The sequence below is a fragment of the Vipera ursinii genome (assembly GCF_947247035.1).
Source record: "Vipera ursinii genome assembly, chromosome: 3".
Lineage (NCBI taxonomy): Eukaryota > Metazoa > Chordata > Lepidosauria > Squamata > Viperidae > Vipera > Vipera ursinii.
The window spans coordinates 80,538,318-80,553,856 of NC_139516.1; the positions used below are offsets into that span (position 1 = coordinate 80,538,318).

At 37.7% G+C, this 15,539-nt stretch overlaps 1 protein-coding gene across 3 annotated transcripts in view; it reads right to left on the reverse strand.

The window, feature by feature from the left end:
• The window catches only part of LOC310639075 (uncharacterized protein), a 367,032-nt gene that overhangs the window by 299,306 nt on the left and 52,187 nt on the right, over nucleotides 1-15,539 (reverse strand). For all 3 annotated transcript variants that reach the window (XM_083360476.1, XM_083360475.1, XM_083360477.1), the window contains exon 3: nucleotides 9,886-9,933. In XM_083360476.1, the coding sequence (XP_083216602.1) occupies nucleotides 9,886-9,933 (48 nt within the window). The remainder of the gene's footprint in view (nucleotides 1-9,885; nucleotides 9,934-15,539) is intronic.

Sequence of the window (15,539 nt, forward strand, 5' to 3'; positions counted from 1 at the left end):
GAATTTATGAAATAGCAAGTTAAAGCATAAGAATGTAAATTCCTACCTGCAGGGAGCTAAATTCACACTTCCTTAGAGATGTGCAAATTGTTAGGAATTAAACATCTCTTCCTCAAAGGCATTTGAGATTAATTTTCAGACTCGATATAGCTAGGAAAATGCAAAGAAGTCACCAGATGTTCACTCAAGGACTGTTGCTACCTTTTTTTTAAAGCTACCATTTGTAAAGGAAGTCACTACAAGCACCAAGAAACTGAGTTTCTGAGAAGTGTGGCTGCAGATTCTTCGTACTGCTCCCTAAAGGATGCTGGTAAGAAACAAACTTAGCCAAGATGGTGCCGTTTCACCATCACAAAATCACAAAAGAGCAACTGATAAGGTTATGGCTCTGTCTGTCACCATCTTTTCCACACCTACTGTATATGTCTCTGCCCCAGGACTTGGTATCTTTTATTAAAAGCATATGCACTACTCTTAACAAGTAAGAAACAACCTTCATCACTACCAAAGTAGCTTTTAATAAACAATACAGGCATAGGCAATAAGTAATAACAGTGGAATGCTTAAGGAGCTCTAATCATATCTACCTATTAGAATAAGAACTCATCAAATGGGAACTCATCAAATTTGCAGATGACACCAAGCTGGCAGGAATAGCCAATACTCCAGAAGATAGGCTTAAGATACAGGAGGATCTGGACAGACTCGAACACTGGGCACTATCTAACAAAATGAAATTCAATGGTGAAAAAAGTAAGGTTCTGCATTTAGGCAGGAAAAATCAAATGCACAGGTATAGTATAGGTGGTACCTTGCTCGATAGTAGTAACTGTGAGAGGGATCTCGGAGTCCTAGTGGACAATCACTTAAATATGAGCCAGCAGTGTGCTGCAGCTGCCAAAAAAGCCAACACAGTGCTAGGCTGCATTAACAGAGGAATAGAATCAAAATCACGTGAAGTACTAATACCACTTTACAATGCTTTGGTAAGGCCACACCTGGAATACTGCATCCAGTTTTGGTCACCACGATGTAAAAAAGATGTCGAGACTCTAGAACAGACATGTCAAAGACAAGGCCCGGGGGCCGGATCCGGCCCGCGAAGTGGTTTCATGCGGCCCGTGAAGCCATCCTGCAAACAGTGAGGGAATGGCCCCCACTGCCTTGGCCCTGGCCCAGTGACCCTCCTTCTGCCAGAGACCCTCAGATCTGTCCCACTCCTGCCCAGGCCCCCATAGGCACCCTTGATGCAAACAATGTAGAGCTGGCCACGCCCAGCCAGTAGGCCATACACACTCTAGCCACGCCCACCCAGTAGGCCACACCCACCCTGGCCATACCCACCCGGCCCCTTGAGGGCAACTGCAATGCTGATGCGGCCCTCAATGAAATTGAGTTTGACACCCCTGCTCTAGAAAGAGTACAGAGAAGAGCAACTAAGATGATTGGGGGACTGGAGGCTAAAACATATAGGGAACGGTTGCTGGAATTGGGTATGTGTAGTTTAACGAAGAGAAGGGCGAGGGGTGACATGATAGCAATGTTCCAATATCTCAGGGGCCGCCACAAAGAAGAGGCAGTCAAGCTATTCCCCAAAGCACCTGAAAGCAGGACAAGAAGCAATGGATGGAAACTAGTCAAGGAGAGAGGCAACCTAGAACTAAGGAGAAACTTCCTTACAGTTGGAACAATTAACCAATGGAATAACCTGCCTCCAGAAGTGGTGAATGCTCCAACACTGGAAGTTTTTAAGAAGAGACTGGCCAGCCATTTGTCTGAAACGGTATAGGGTTTCCTGCCTTAGCAGGGGGTTGGACTAGATGACCTCCAAGGTCCCTTCCAACTTCTTCTTCTTCTTCTTCTTCTTCTTCTTCTTCTTCTTCTTCTTCTTCTTCTTCTTCTTCTTATTATTATTATTATTATTATTATTATTATTATTATTATTAAAGATATAGCTGTGGTATAAGTTAATGAGAATTGGAACATAGGAATCAGTGGTGGGATTCAAATATGTGAACAGCCGGTTCTCTGTGTGGATGCCGCTTCCAGAAGTCCATTCTGGGCCTGGGCAACAAAAAAATGACCTACCGGTTCTGCCAAAGTGGTGAGAACCAGCTGAATCCCACCACTGATAAGAATGCAAAATGGGACCCTGCGATGGCTAGATCACAGTCTGTAAAAAAAGATACAGTAGAGTAGGAAGTTAGCCATTGTCCGTGGCTACAGAAGGGTGAAGCTCTTTTCAACTTCTTTGGACTGAAGGAGCTCTCTTTATACAACAAAGGCAAGGATGCAGAGGTTTCATTCTTTTTTTTCCAAAGTCAGCTCATTTGCAAACCTGAATCATATTTCACAGAACTCCAGAATAATTTCTTGATTAAGACACGGGGTTTGCATTTATCACTACTTAAACACCCCAGGCATTCGAACACCCACCACATTCATCTTAGGTGCTGAAACTATAGCCTTCCAATAACAATAAATAGGGCTTGCGGCGTCTGACATGCCTCAACATTACCCAACAAGTAAAAATAGCTCTGAGAGGACCCCAGTTTAGAAGACTTATGATGATGGGATGGGCTTCAATTAGTTTTCACAGGCTTCAAAAAATAGTCCAGGGGTTTAATAGCTGGGAGGCTTCTGTTTAAGAATCCACAAGAAACATCTGAAGGGAGGATTAAAGATTTTTGTGAAATCAAAAATAGTGATAAACTAATTATGAGGGTACTTGTGCAATGAGTTATATCCTCCTTCATTCTGCTCATTTTGGTAGAAAATGAGGCTCTGGTAGGGATGATTTCACCACCTTTTCTTCCCCTGTGTTTTGTTTACTTTTCCTAGCTACTCCCTTAACTATGCAATATTACTGGGCAGCTATGTACAGGCCCAGGTACTCAGGGGAAAAGGAGCATTTAAAATACTCTTTCCCCTTTTTTATTTTTTTTTAATGTTCACACTTTCTGTACAGCATTTACATTTCACTGTCAGCTTTACCTGAATTATTTTCAAGTGGCATCTAGAAAGGGAGTCATCTCAGCTTGGTTTCTTTTTCATTAATGTATTGGCTGATGCTCAGCTTGTGGTGCATTATAAATTGGCAGTCAGGGGTTAATTTTTAAGGAGGTTAATGTGCAACAATTTCAGCTAAGATAATGAAGGATCAATTCTGCCTTAGGAACATTCAGTCAGACATTATGATATTTCTAGCTAGCTCTTGTGAAATCTTGCCAGTGTGAGAGCTTTCTATAAACATTATCAAGGCAACCAGTATAACCATGTTCTGTCCCTTCTCTGTCTGTATCGTAATGAAGCGAATAAGCCTTTCCTCCAAATTGTCTCTCTTTTAAGTGGATTTAATGATTTCATATTTTGTAATTTGCTTGAGCACTGGAGGTTTATTAAAACAGAGCACTGAACTGACCTCCCTACCCATGTCACAGGGCTGTTGTGAAGCTTCATAATGAGATGTTTGCAAAGTGGATTTTTATAAGTGAAAAATGCTAAGTATTTTTATTACTGCATGATAAGAGATCACAAAGCACAAGTGAATTAGGTATTAATCCTTTTAAGGGAAAACATACCAGGGGCAAAATTACATTGCAGTTATTTTTCTAACATCCAGCACTTCATTAAGTACCATACAAGATTATGTAATTCTGCAAAAGAGAATATCTGTGCAAAGTTTATAATCACAGCAGGGGGAAAAAATGTTCCCACAGTTTTGTTTTTATGCTTTTATGCAATTTTTTAGGGCGCACAGAGCTCCTGCAGATCACTGGAATTAAACATAAGATGCAAAAAAGACAAGAGCTTCATGAATTAGCTTATATAGCAATGATACTGTAGTTCATTCCAAAACTTTTGCACATAGTTGACTTTGTAAGAAGTCAAAGATCCATAGTCTGAATGTATGAGACTCAGTTAGGGTTTCCAGCACCAATGCCAGGATTTTATGTTTAAATCAGTCCTTTTTTCTCTATTCATCCCTTTTCCCAATTTCCAACTGTATACAGCCTGGTTGATTTGTCCTACTGTACTCTACAACTGCTTCACACAGCAAAATATATTGAGTTCAAGATTTAGAGCCATTTCCCATGGTACACTGGGTCATAATAGCATTCCATTTTTAATCATTCTCATGTCTAAAATGCATAGTGAGTGTTTCCACAAATATCTTTTCCCTAACAGGAGGCAAAACTGAATGGGGAAAGATTATTGAGTGCAATGAAAAGTATAGATTTAGCAGATCACTGTGATTTCCAGATATGTTCTCTTTATAATTAATTTTATTTTGGATTCCCAATCCACTTGCAGAACCAAGCCCCTGTAAAATAACTGAATCAGCGCTGAATCTATTTACAGTGAAATCTCACAAAGATGTTGCCTAAGTAAAGAATTGTTTAGGTGTTTAAACTTGTTTTACCAACTGTATAGATTAAGTGTACTTCTACATGTTCTACATCTGGTTGAAATGATTTGCACCTTCTCTCAGAAGCAGAGATGATGCAATCTGAGCTTTCCAGCAAAGCCAGTTACAGTATTTTGTAATCCATTTGCATAGTTCCTATTGACTACTTCCTGTTCTTTATTTTGATGACATTCTCCTTCCACAGATTTGGAAATGAAATCTGATGTAGGCATAGCAGTTCATATCTTGTTTTAGAGTATCTGATTTTCAAGAAGAGATTATCAGAATAGGATTGCATGATTTTAAAACCCTTTAAACTTTGCATAGTCTCACTTATTCTGAATTTAAATAAACAATTAAGATTATAATTTACTTAGACTCCTAAAGCAAGTATATAAGGCTCCTTTTCTTTCCCAGAAATGAAAGCAATAGCAATAGCACTTGGAATTATCTACCGCTCCATAGTGCTTTACAACATTCTCTAAGCAGTTTACAGAGTCAGCATATTGCCGACTCATTTTACCGACCTTGGATGGAGGCTGAGTCAACCTTGAGCCAGTCAAAATTGAACTCCTGGCAGTGGGCAGAGTTAGCCTGCAATACTGCATTCTAATCACTGTGCCACCACATCATTCATCTCCCAGGGTATTAGAGATTGAAGCAAAAAGTCTGCATTTTCATATCTGTATCCATAGCCCCATACGGATTTGATGTAGCTTTTCAGATGGAGCATCTTTAACTATTGGCTGAGGATGGAGTGAATTTAAATCTGGAAACATCTGGAGGGCTACATAGTCCCTATTTCTGCAAGGGCCAAATTAAATGCATTACTTTTTAAAGATGTCTAATATAAAGTTTATATGTTGTTTGAATAACTTCCTTTTGCTAAATTGCAAACGAGTGAGAAACTGCTACTTCCTAATAACAATTTCCATTGTAGATATTTTGGTATTTGAAACATATATTAGATAAGTAATAAGCAGCCTTAATTTTTTAAAAAATAAATAAATAAAAGTTTAATGGAGCAGCTTGAAGGAATTTATTTTAGTGCCTAGTTGATTTTAATATTTGCAGTTGTTTATTTGTTATTAAGTCGCTAACAGGATTTTTATTGTGCCTTATTTAAGTTTGATTAAAATTCTAAAGTGACTTGAGAGGACCCCTTTATCCTATAGACTGCCTGTTAGCTTATAAATATTTTATTTTATATTCACACAATCAATTTATTGCAATCGTTTGGCAAGCTAAATACACACAGGTGTTTTCTTTCTCATTTTCTTTCCTTCCCTTTCCCATGCTTTGTCTGTAGAAGAAATGATGCATTATCTATCTAATCATATAAATAACATCCCAATGAATAATTATGATGGCACCTAAGATAGCTATGTCAGGTGTGGTAAACATTCTACAACAGAAGAAACCCTTGAGCAATTATTTTGCAACACTCTTACCTGCATTTGTCACAATGATTTTTTTCACACGATGCACCCAGGAAAAGAACAGTGGATGCCTGAAGTGCTGTTTAAATTAGTAGAATGTATGATGAAGAACAAACACCTATCAAAAATTCTAGAAGTTCACAAATACGTAGTGATCTTATATAATATGCTGTATTATATAATATCATCCTGAAACTTCTTGATCTTCAATATAAATTTGACTTCAATATAAATCTGTCCACCAAAACACTGGTAGGAAGTTAATAATATCCTAATACTGATGTGGAGGCGCAGTGGCTTAACGGGTAAAGACACTGAGCTTATCAGTCGGAAAGCTGACAGCTTGGGTTCAGACCCGAGTACCACATGTTAGGATGAGCTTCCATTTCTTGCCCCAGCTCCTGCCCTTCCAGGAATTTGAAAGCATGCTAATGTGAGTAGATAAATAAGTAGCACTTTGATGGGAAGGTAACAGCGTTCTATGCGCCTTGGTGTATGCTGGCCACATGACCCTGGAAAATGTCTTCAGACAATGCTGGATCCCTCAGCTAAGAAATGGAGACAAATACCACCCTCTAGATCAGACATGCCTGGAAAGTGGAAATCTTTGCTTTTACATTTTTAATGCTGATGCAGGACAATTTTAAGAAACAGTATTTCAAAGTTCTAGTCTTTGTTACTTCCAACTAAGTGTCCAGATAGCTCAACTGAGTAATGTATAGAGCTGATGCTACTGCATCAGTTTTTTTATTTCCCTTAATATTAATCTGAATTCAGTTTTTCTCTTTAAAATTATGAAATTCATCAATAGATGTATGTTTCAAAATAAAAGAAAAAAATAAGTAACTTTGGGATATTTTCCCAGAAACACTTTTAATCCTTTTTTTTAAAAAACAAACAAACACAAGTCTGCAGATTAGTATAAAAATGGGACAGAATGGAGATAGGAGTGAATAGGTACTGTATAACGGCTTAAGAAGATGGCTGAATGATCTCTTTTGGACTAAGAACTGTATACTCATTCTGTAAAAATGTTAAGTAGTGTGCATTATACCACAACATTATTTTAAAACTAGTATATCTTATATAGATGTCTGTTATCTCTATATACACATGAAGCAAAAGATATCAAACAAAAAAAGTAGGATATTCTAAATCAAAAGGGGGAATTTAGTGGATATGAAGCAAAACCTGGCATAATTCTGAACTAAAATGCTTACAAGTACAGTTAGAATAAGGGGACGCAGTGGCTCAGTGGGTTAGGACACTGAGCTTGTCGATCAGAAGGTTCGCAGTTTGGCGGGTCGAATCCCGAGTGCTGCGTAACAGAGTGAACGCCTGTTACTCGTCCCAGCTTCTGCCAACCTAGCAGTTCGAAAGCACGTAAAAATGCAAGTAGAAAAATAGGGACCTCTATGGTGGGAAGGTAACAGCGTTCCGTGCGCCTTTGGCATCTAGTCATGCCAGCCACATGACCATGGAGACGTCCTCAGACAAGCGCGGCTTTGAAACAGAGATGAGCACCGGCCCCTAGAGTTGGAAACGACTAGCACGCATGTGCGGGGGAACCTTTACCTTTACCTTACACTTAGAATACAGTATGAAAAGGAAGAAAAAGAAACTATAAAATGAGCTAAGAAATTTGATATAGTGATCAGATGGATGAATAGAAAAGATCTGGTTAAAAGGATTGAAATTCACATTGTCTTAAATTTAAAAAAATAATGTCTTCTTAATACAATTACATGAAGACATTTTAATGAAATAAAAACAGTACAAATATTAAAAATGAAACAAAGAGAATAAGAAAGAACAGTGAATAAAAATAGATAAGGAAGAAAACAAAAGAAAAAAGATAATTATGGTTCTAACTTCTGCAAAGTAAATCAGAAGTGCAGACATTTTTGTTTTTCCTTCTTCTCTTTCCTTGACTTTTTCTGTTTCTTACTTTTTCTTTCATGTTATCATAACTTTTTATTTTGTCTAATTCTTTATGTTTTTTTAGCTTTTAAATCTTACTAAAGTTTTCCTCAATACAAAGGAGGGAAAAAATTATTTGATCCCCTGCTGATTTTGTACGTTTGCCCACTGACAAAAAAATGATCAGTCTATAATTTTAGTGGTAGGTTTATTTTAACAATGTGAGACAGAATAGCAACAAAAAAAAATCCAGAAAAATGCATTTCAAAAAAAGTTATAAATTGATTTGCATTTTAATGAGTGAAATAAGTATTTAATCCCCTATTAATCAGCCAGATTTCTGGCTCCCAGGTGTCTTTTATACAGACACTGAGCTGAAATTAGGAGCACTCTCTTAAAAGGAGTGCTCCTAATCTCAGCTTGTTACCTGTATAAAAGACACCTGTCCACAGAAACAATCAATCAATCAGATTCCAAATTCTGCATCATGGCCAAGACCAAAGAGCTGTCCAAGGATGTCAGGGACAAGATTGTAGACCTACACAAGGCTGGAATGGGCTACAAGACTATTGCCAAGCAGCTTGGCGAGAAGGTAAGAACAGTTGGTATGATTATTCGCAAATGGAAGAAACACAAAATAACTCTCAATCTCCCTCGTTCTTGGGCTCCATGCAAGATCTTCCTTCGTGGAGTTTCAATGATCGTGAGAATGGTGAGGAATCAGCCCAGAACTACACGGGAGGATCTTGTCAATGATTTCAAGGCAGCTGGGACCATAGTCACCAAGAAAACAATTGGTAACACACAGTGGTCTGAAATCCTGCAGCACCTGCAAGGTCCCCCTGCTCATGAAAGCACATGTTCAGGCCCGTCTGAAGTTTGCCAATGAACATCTGAATGATTCAGAGGAGAACTGGGTGAAAGTGTTGTGGTCAAATGAGACCAAAATCGAGCTCTTTGGCATCATCACTATAACTTAATTAAAAGAGGAATGACAGGAACAAAGAGATGCTGACTCCTTGGTGTTCCTCTGGCCTTCCTGTTCTTTTCAGATCAAAACACTTCAAGATTTCCAGGTAAAGGCAATAATAAAATATATGACAAAACTACATATGAACAAAAAAAATAGCACACCTAAACATTTCTGTAACAAATCATTTCAGATCTCTATCATTAGGCCACATTTGTGCTTTTCATTGCTCTTAATATTGTTGCCTACAAGCATTTGTAGAAAATGTGGTATCTATTACTCTCTCCAAAGGCACCATCTGATTCTCTAAAATAAAATAAAAACATGTACTTTGAATCACCAAACTTTTACAAGAATTGTCACATATTTTTTAACATCCAGGTCATTATATAAGATTAGGGGTCTTCAAACTTGGCCCTTTTATGACTGGCTGGGGAATTCTGGGAGTTGAAGTCTGCAAGTCATAATAGGGCCAAGTTTGAAGACCCCTGTATAAGATGATACAATAGTATTGGTAAGTGGAAAATGCTTGTGAGTCATATCAATATCACATATTATATTGACAAACCTAGATGTGTATTCTTAACAATTCTTCATTCATTACAATTCATTATAATTCTTAATTCACCACACATTTTTAACACCTCACAATTTCTTTTTTCCCCTGTCATAACCCTCATTATTCATTCTTGCAAATTCTTTCTATGGTCCTCATATGAGACTGAAAGTGAAAGATGAATGGGTTGCCTAATATAATAGGGTAGTTTTTCTTTTGGCTGAGGAGAGTTAAGCTAAATGGTTCTTGGTTCACAGCTCAGACTTTTAGCCATAGTGCATGACCAATTTCACCATAGATTAAATTTTTGACCACCAGATATGAGGATTGTTTAAAAATGTATACTGAAGCTACTTTCTTCTGTTGAGAAGCGAAGTGACTTTAAAGTTAATTATTTAATTGTATAATATTTAATGAGTATAGGATTAGTTTTTACTGAGTACATAAAAGACTTCTGTGGCCTTTTCTCTGTCCCTTGTTCTCTTTTCACTTATAAACAAACCAATTATTTTAAAAAGAATGCTTTCCTTTTCTTTTTATGTAGACATTTCCGTGAAGAACCATTCTGAGTAAATAAACACAGGTAACTCACCTCAGCTGTACATACTTTGCAAGTTGGAACATTTTCATTATGAAGACTCTGTAAAGTAGAAAAGCAGGCATTTAGTAATAAAAACGATCTCACAAATGGAAACAGTAGATGAGAAAATGTATATATGAAAATACATTAGCATCATCTGCTTGGCAGTATTAAAGACTCACGGGGTGAGTTGAGTAATGAAAAATGAATGTTTTACAGTTTCAGAATGTGTTTCATATGTGATAATTGGTACCATTCTTGCATTTTAATTTTTTCATTTTATGCTAATGCTCTTAATTAGTCCTCAAGTCAATAAGGCACAAAAAGATAATGGACAATCGGCACAATGCAGGGCTTGGGATTGTGGCTTCTCTCTTAGCTTTAGAAATAAGTAAGCATTTGGTGTTCAGCATTCATTCTCCAGAAGAAAATAGATCTTGCGCCATTTGGTGTGACAAAGCATCCAAAAAGTGTTTTGTTTTTGTGGCATATTATTTGGGATTTTAAGTATGGTGTGTTTATTTAGCATGGAACCCAACTTATTTAGACTTCTAAAATGAAGCACAGCTGCAATATTTAGTATTCATTGCACCTGATGGTTTCAAGAAATCCATTCATAACTAGAGGCTGCTTTCTTATTTACCAATGCAAAACTGTAATCCTGTTTTCCCTTCCAAAATGTTGTTTAAAGAGAGAAATTGAAGGGCATAAAAATAACAAAACTCTATAATTAAGGCCCATCTGACAGGCCCAGGGCCTTTTCCCCTTGATCCTAACCATGACACAAACATAATCCAGCAAACTCATTGTTCGTTATATCTTCATGAGGTGGCTTTTAGCTAATCCAAAATTACTATCTGAAAAAGCTTAAAGGTGTCACCAGCTGTTCCGTGGCATAGTAGTGTTTCCCTGCAAGTAGGAAATAAGCGGTAGCAGTTTTGCCATGAATGACATCTGCCATAGTATACCGTCTTAATTATGTGGCCACTTAGAAATTGACACCAGCTAAGCTGGTGTCCTCTTTGTTCCTTACCTAGGCACTGTGTTTAAAACATTTCTTTGGGGCAGGGGAAACCTTACTTTCTTCCAGTGATCAAGCCTATAAGTCAACTTATGAGTAACAGCTGATCTCCCACTTTCTAATTTTATGACACAATTTTCTTCATGCCTATCAGCTAATGATCAGGCTCCTTTTGAACAAAGGTTTAGCACTATTTGAGAAGACCACTCTTCCAAGATTAGCATTTAGCCTACATCCAAAAGGTCCCTAACTCTTTGAAAGCTCATACAAAAGAAGAGTTTGGCAAAACTGGAATGAGGTTTATTTATTTCACTTCAAAATTGGTTAACAGTATACAGGTTGTCCTTAGCGTATGACAAACTGGGAAAATCTACCAATCTCTATAGTTTACAGTCCAGTATACTGGATATAACACTATGTATTAGCACAGTGCTTGTGGCAAAATAGGGGAGATCAGTAGGAGCAGTGAATCTTGTGCCATTATGGTCTTCAGACGGCTCAAAGATTGGTGGATAGCCTGAGGCAGCAGCATCAAATATGGCACAATATGCCAAAGTTAGCAAAAGGTAAAAATTAGGAACCATAGAATCAAAAGCATGTTTAATGGAGGAAAACAAAAACTTCAGCCTCACTTACAACATACATTGAAAGGAAGACATGCTCTTCGGGCATTTATTTAGTTCCATTTATGAGGCATTGGAACAAAATTCACATTGACCCATTATGCCTAAGAAAGCACGTGAAACTGATGCAACACTTCATTTGGAAGAATAAGCAGATTCTCATAGGAGACAGTCCTTCAATGGTCCAATTAAAAAAGGTTATGGGACTGCACTTGAAACCAATGTAATAGCTAACAAAATAAGTTGATTATAGGTTCAATATTTTAGGAAGAATATATCATGCTATTTGAAGTTTCAGAGTGCTCTTCAAGGGTAGTCCCTGAACTGAGAGGTAACTAATGCATGGATCATATCCAGTTCTAACCAAGAATACACACATTGGCACACTAGATGAAGCTATGGAAAAGTATCTCTGACCACCACACATGCCTATATATTCATTAACTAGCCAAGGTTCAGGAGTTTGGAATTATTAGGCCAAAAAGGGGCATTATGCCCAAACATGGTTCTCCTTTAATCTGCTCTGACTCGCTCAAAGTCTTGTAGAATTTATCAACATCTACTTATTAACTTCACAGCACATATAAAAATTACAGTCACTCTGTTCAATGCTAAGCACATAAGAGTACTAAGTTGGCATAAACCCTATATCCCAGTGACATCAACTAAGAGAATGCTACTCTCCTTTTGCTCAGTTTTGGATGTATAGGTTTATTTTGCTTTGTGGACAATTTGCATACTCATAGTCACACTTTAAATCATGTTACCAAAAATACCTATTCTGACATCAAATATCAGGGCTGACTCTAGAGAGACACAATTAGGGTAAATCTTAAAAGATGTTCCCTGCTCACTTTTCAATAAGGCTATCAAATAGGAAGTGAGGGTTTTAATTTTGTCTTTCCAACACCTGCACTGCAGTGAGATAAGGGATAGGGGGAGGAAAATGTGTGTTGTGTGCATGCAGATGTGCATATGAATGTGTGTATTCACCATCTTGCACTGCACATCATCTTCATGGCCAAAACACATCTGTGCTTTCGATAACTGTTTTCAGTACATTTATTAATGTGATTGGCTTGACTTATTAACTGCCTTCAGGTTTGGCATGAGTATTCAAGGTGGCTCCTGCTTTAAAAGGCCACAAAATAATAGGAAATAAAAATAGAACAACACATGAAACACAAACAAGATCATCACTGACTTTTAATGACTTGGTGAAAGGGATATGGCAGACATTCCTTTGGGGATACATTCCCTAGAAGTTATATCGAAGAACTATTTCAGCATGATCAATACTTGGGCCTCAGATTGTGGAGGCACTTTTAAAAGGTTCTCATTTGTAGGTCCTAATGGCTGAAGAGATTCACAAATGGAGAAGTAATCACTCGGGCAATCAGGACCTAAGCAAGGTATTACTAAAAGGTCAGAGTCTTAAGCTCAGTGTAGTACATTCAATTGTGCCAATAAGAGCAATTGGCAACCCAGGTATTAAGTCATCCGGGTAATCTTGCATCAGTTAGTAGCCTAGCACTCACAATTTGCAGCAGCTGGAGCTCAGGTGTATAATTATAAGCCTACCAGGGTCAACATAGCTTGCTGTGTGAGGCAGAATACCACAGGACACCTTCTTCTGTTGGCTTGACTCAGATGCTTTATTTTGTCTCTTGTGATACAAAATCCAACATCAGTTTTCATACCCTTCATAAGAAGAGTGCAGGAACTGATTTAAATAAGCAGCAATCTCTTCTTCTTTCACAATACTTCAGATCAGCTGATCAAAATTTTGGCTGCCTCTTTCCCTTCTAGTCACTCTTCCCAAGTATACCGGACAGGAAAACCAACTAGATGAGTAAATCTACTTTATTATAAGGCTACATTAACAGAATCTTGGAAGGTACCAATTGTCCACTGCTACTTTTAGCCATCTTACCAAATACAGCAAGTCCTTCCTAAGTTTTTTTCTCTCTGTGACCATTAAGCCCTTGGGGGCTCCTCTTCCTCTGCTCTGATTGTTTCCTAGGCAACATCTCTTTCCCTCATCCCCCAAGGTCATCCACACATTGCATTACAACTGCCTCCTGAGCATGAAAAGGGGAAAAATTCTGCCTCTAGTTTAGTATCAATCCCCCACATATTCTAGGAAGATTTAATAATGCCAGGAGCAGGGTTTCGAGAAGGCATCACTGCTTGGCTTGTTTTATTCCTGCTAAATAGAATTGTTAATTGCTTTGGCTTTAGATATTTTTTTTTGCACAGGACTGTCCTATTCAAATAATTTTTTAATCTTTTTTTATTAAGTTTTGACAGGCATGTTAAGCCCGTTGAAGCTCTTCTTGGGAATTTTTCTTTGTTGCCAAATTGCATTAGTGCAATCTAGGGAAACACTGTGGGCCACACACGACCTGCATATTCTTCCTCTTTGGCTTAGCGTATTGAATAGATAAAAATGAGAGCCAGTTTGATGTAGTAGTTAAAAAATTGGGCTAGAAACTGGAAGAACATAAATTCTAACCCTGCATTAGGTACAAGGCTGTTAGTTGACTTTGAGCTACTCCATTTGTCTCAGCCCTGAGTAAAAGGCAAAAGCCAACCATACACACACACACACACACACACAGAGAGAGAGAGAGAGAGAGAGAGAGAGAGAGAGAGAGATCTTTGAAGAAACCACAGATTTAGTTATATCACATTTATAGTATAGTTGAAGAATTTGTAGTTTACGCTTAGGCTGACATTTCAAGAAAAGAAACCAAAGAATGGGGAAAAAACACCCTATCAACCCAAAAGCTTCAATGATAAGTTGCAAGAAAGGAGTTGTGTGCATTTTTTTATGTAGCTACTCAAATGTGAAAACCCTGTTTAAAGGACTTATTTCCAAGAAATATGTATCGATATGCAGTGTTTCAGGCTTGTTTATTTGAAGTAGAATGGACATTAGAGAAGATAATACAGAAATGAATTCAAAAGACCTGGGTTTGTGAAGAATGTCTCCTGTTTGTTCTTTCAAATAAATTTTGTGTTTTTTCCCCTTCCTGTTATTGCTGGGTTAATAGGCATCTTATTAAAAGGATGAAAGCATTTGGTATTTTATGAACCAAATGTAAGAAACCAGAGTTGATATATAGGCATTGCTCTCTGTTCCTAAGGAACCACATTAAGCAGGAGTTCTCTCTAGCACCTCTCTCAACTTTTCATTTTTCTGGGGAAATATATAACATTACCATCTGTAGGTAGCCATTGTCAAGGGAAATATTTTTCTTCCACTTTCTGAAAGGACATAATTTATAATATGAAATTAAAAGCATCAAATTAGTAACCCAATCCCTGTATTCCAGTTTAATGAAATACCGCCTTCATCGCATTATTGTTTTGTGCCACTGGACCATTCTCTTTTGTTTTACAAACAAAATGTAGCTTTCGTTAATAAAGAATTGTGTAAGACAAAGAGAGAGAGAGAGAGAGAGAGAGAGAGAGAGAGAGAGAGAGAGAGAGAGAGAGAGAGAGAGAGAGAGAAAGAGAAAGAGGGAGAGAGAGAGATCCTTAGTGGATATTGAAGTATGTCTCCCAGTAGTCACAGTGCTTCATTTAAAATTTAATTTTCTTCATTTAGTCTCTAGAACTAGAACACCACGAATGTTTTTTGTCTTTGTAAAAATTAGTTTTAAAGGTTGAATGGGGATGCCCTAAGATAGAGCTGTGCAAATCCTTGGAAGAAATACAATAGAGCACACGTGTGAAGCATGCCTTTTTACACAGATATGAGCTAATTTTTTTTACAGGCTCTAGCAGTAGATTCAGAAGCTGCTCCCAACTGCTTCCAAATCCCTAAAGAAATGAAAGGACTGTTGTGCACACTTATGCAAAGATAGCCAACTCATCAAAGCTGGAAAAAAGATATGGCTGCTTCAGTGATTTGAAAAGAAGTGTTGGGTGTTCTTACAAAGGATTTGCACAACTTTAATCAATATATTTCCCCATACCTTGTGATGATCTGAGTCACACTCATAGCATTAAGTTCT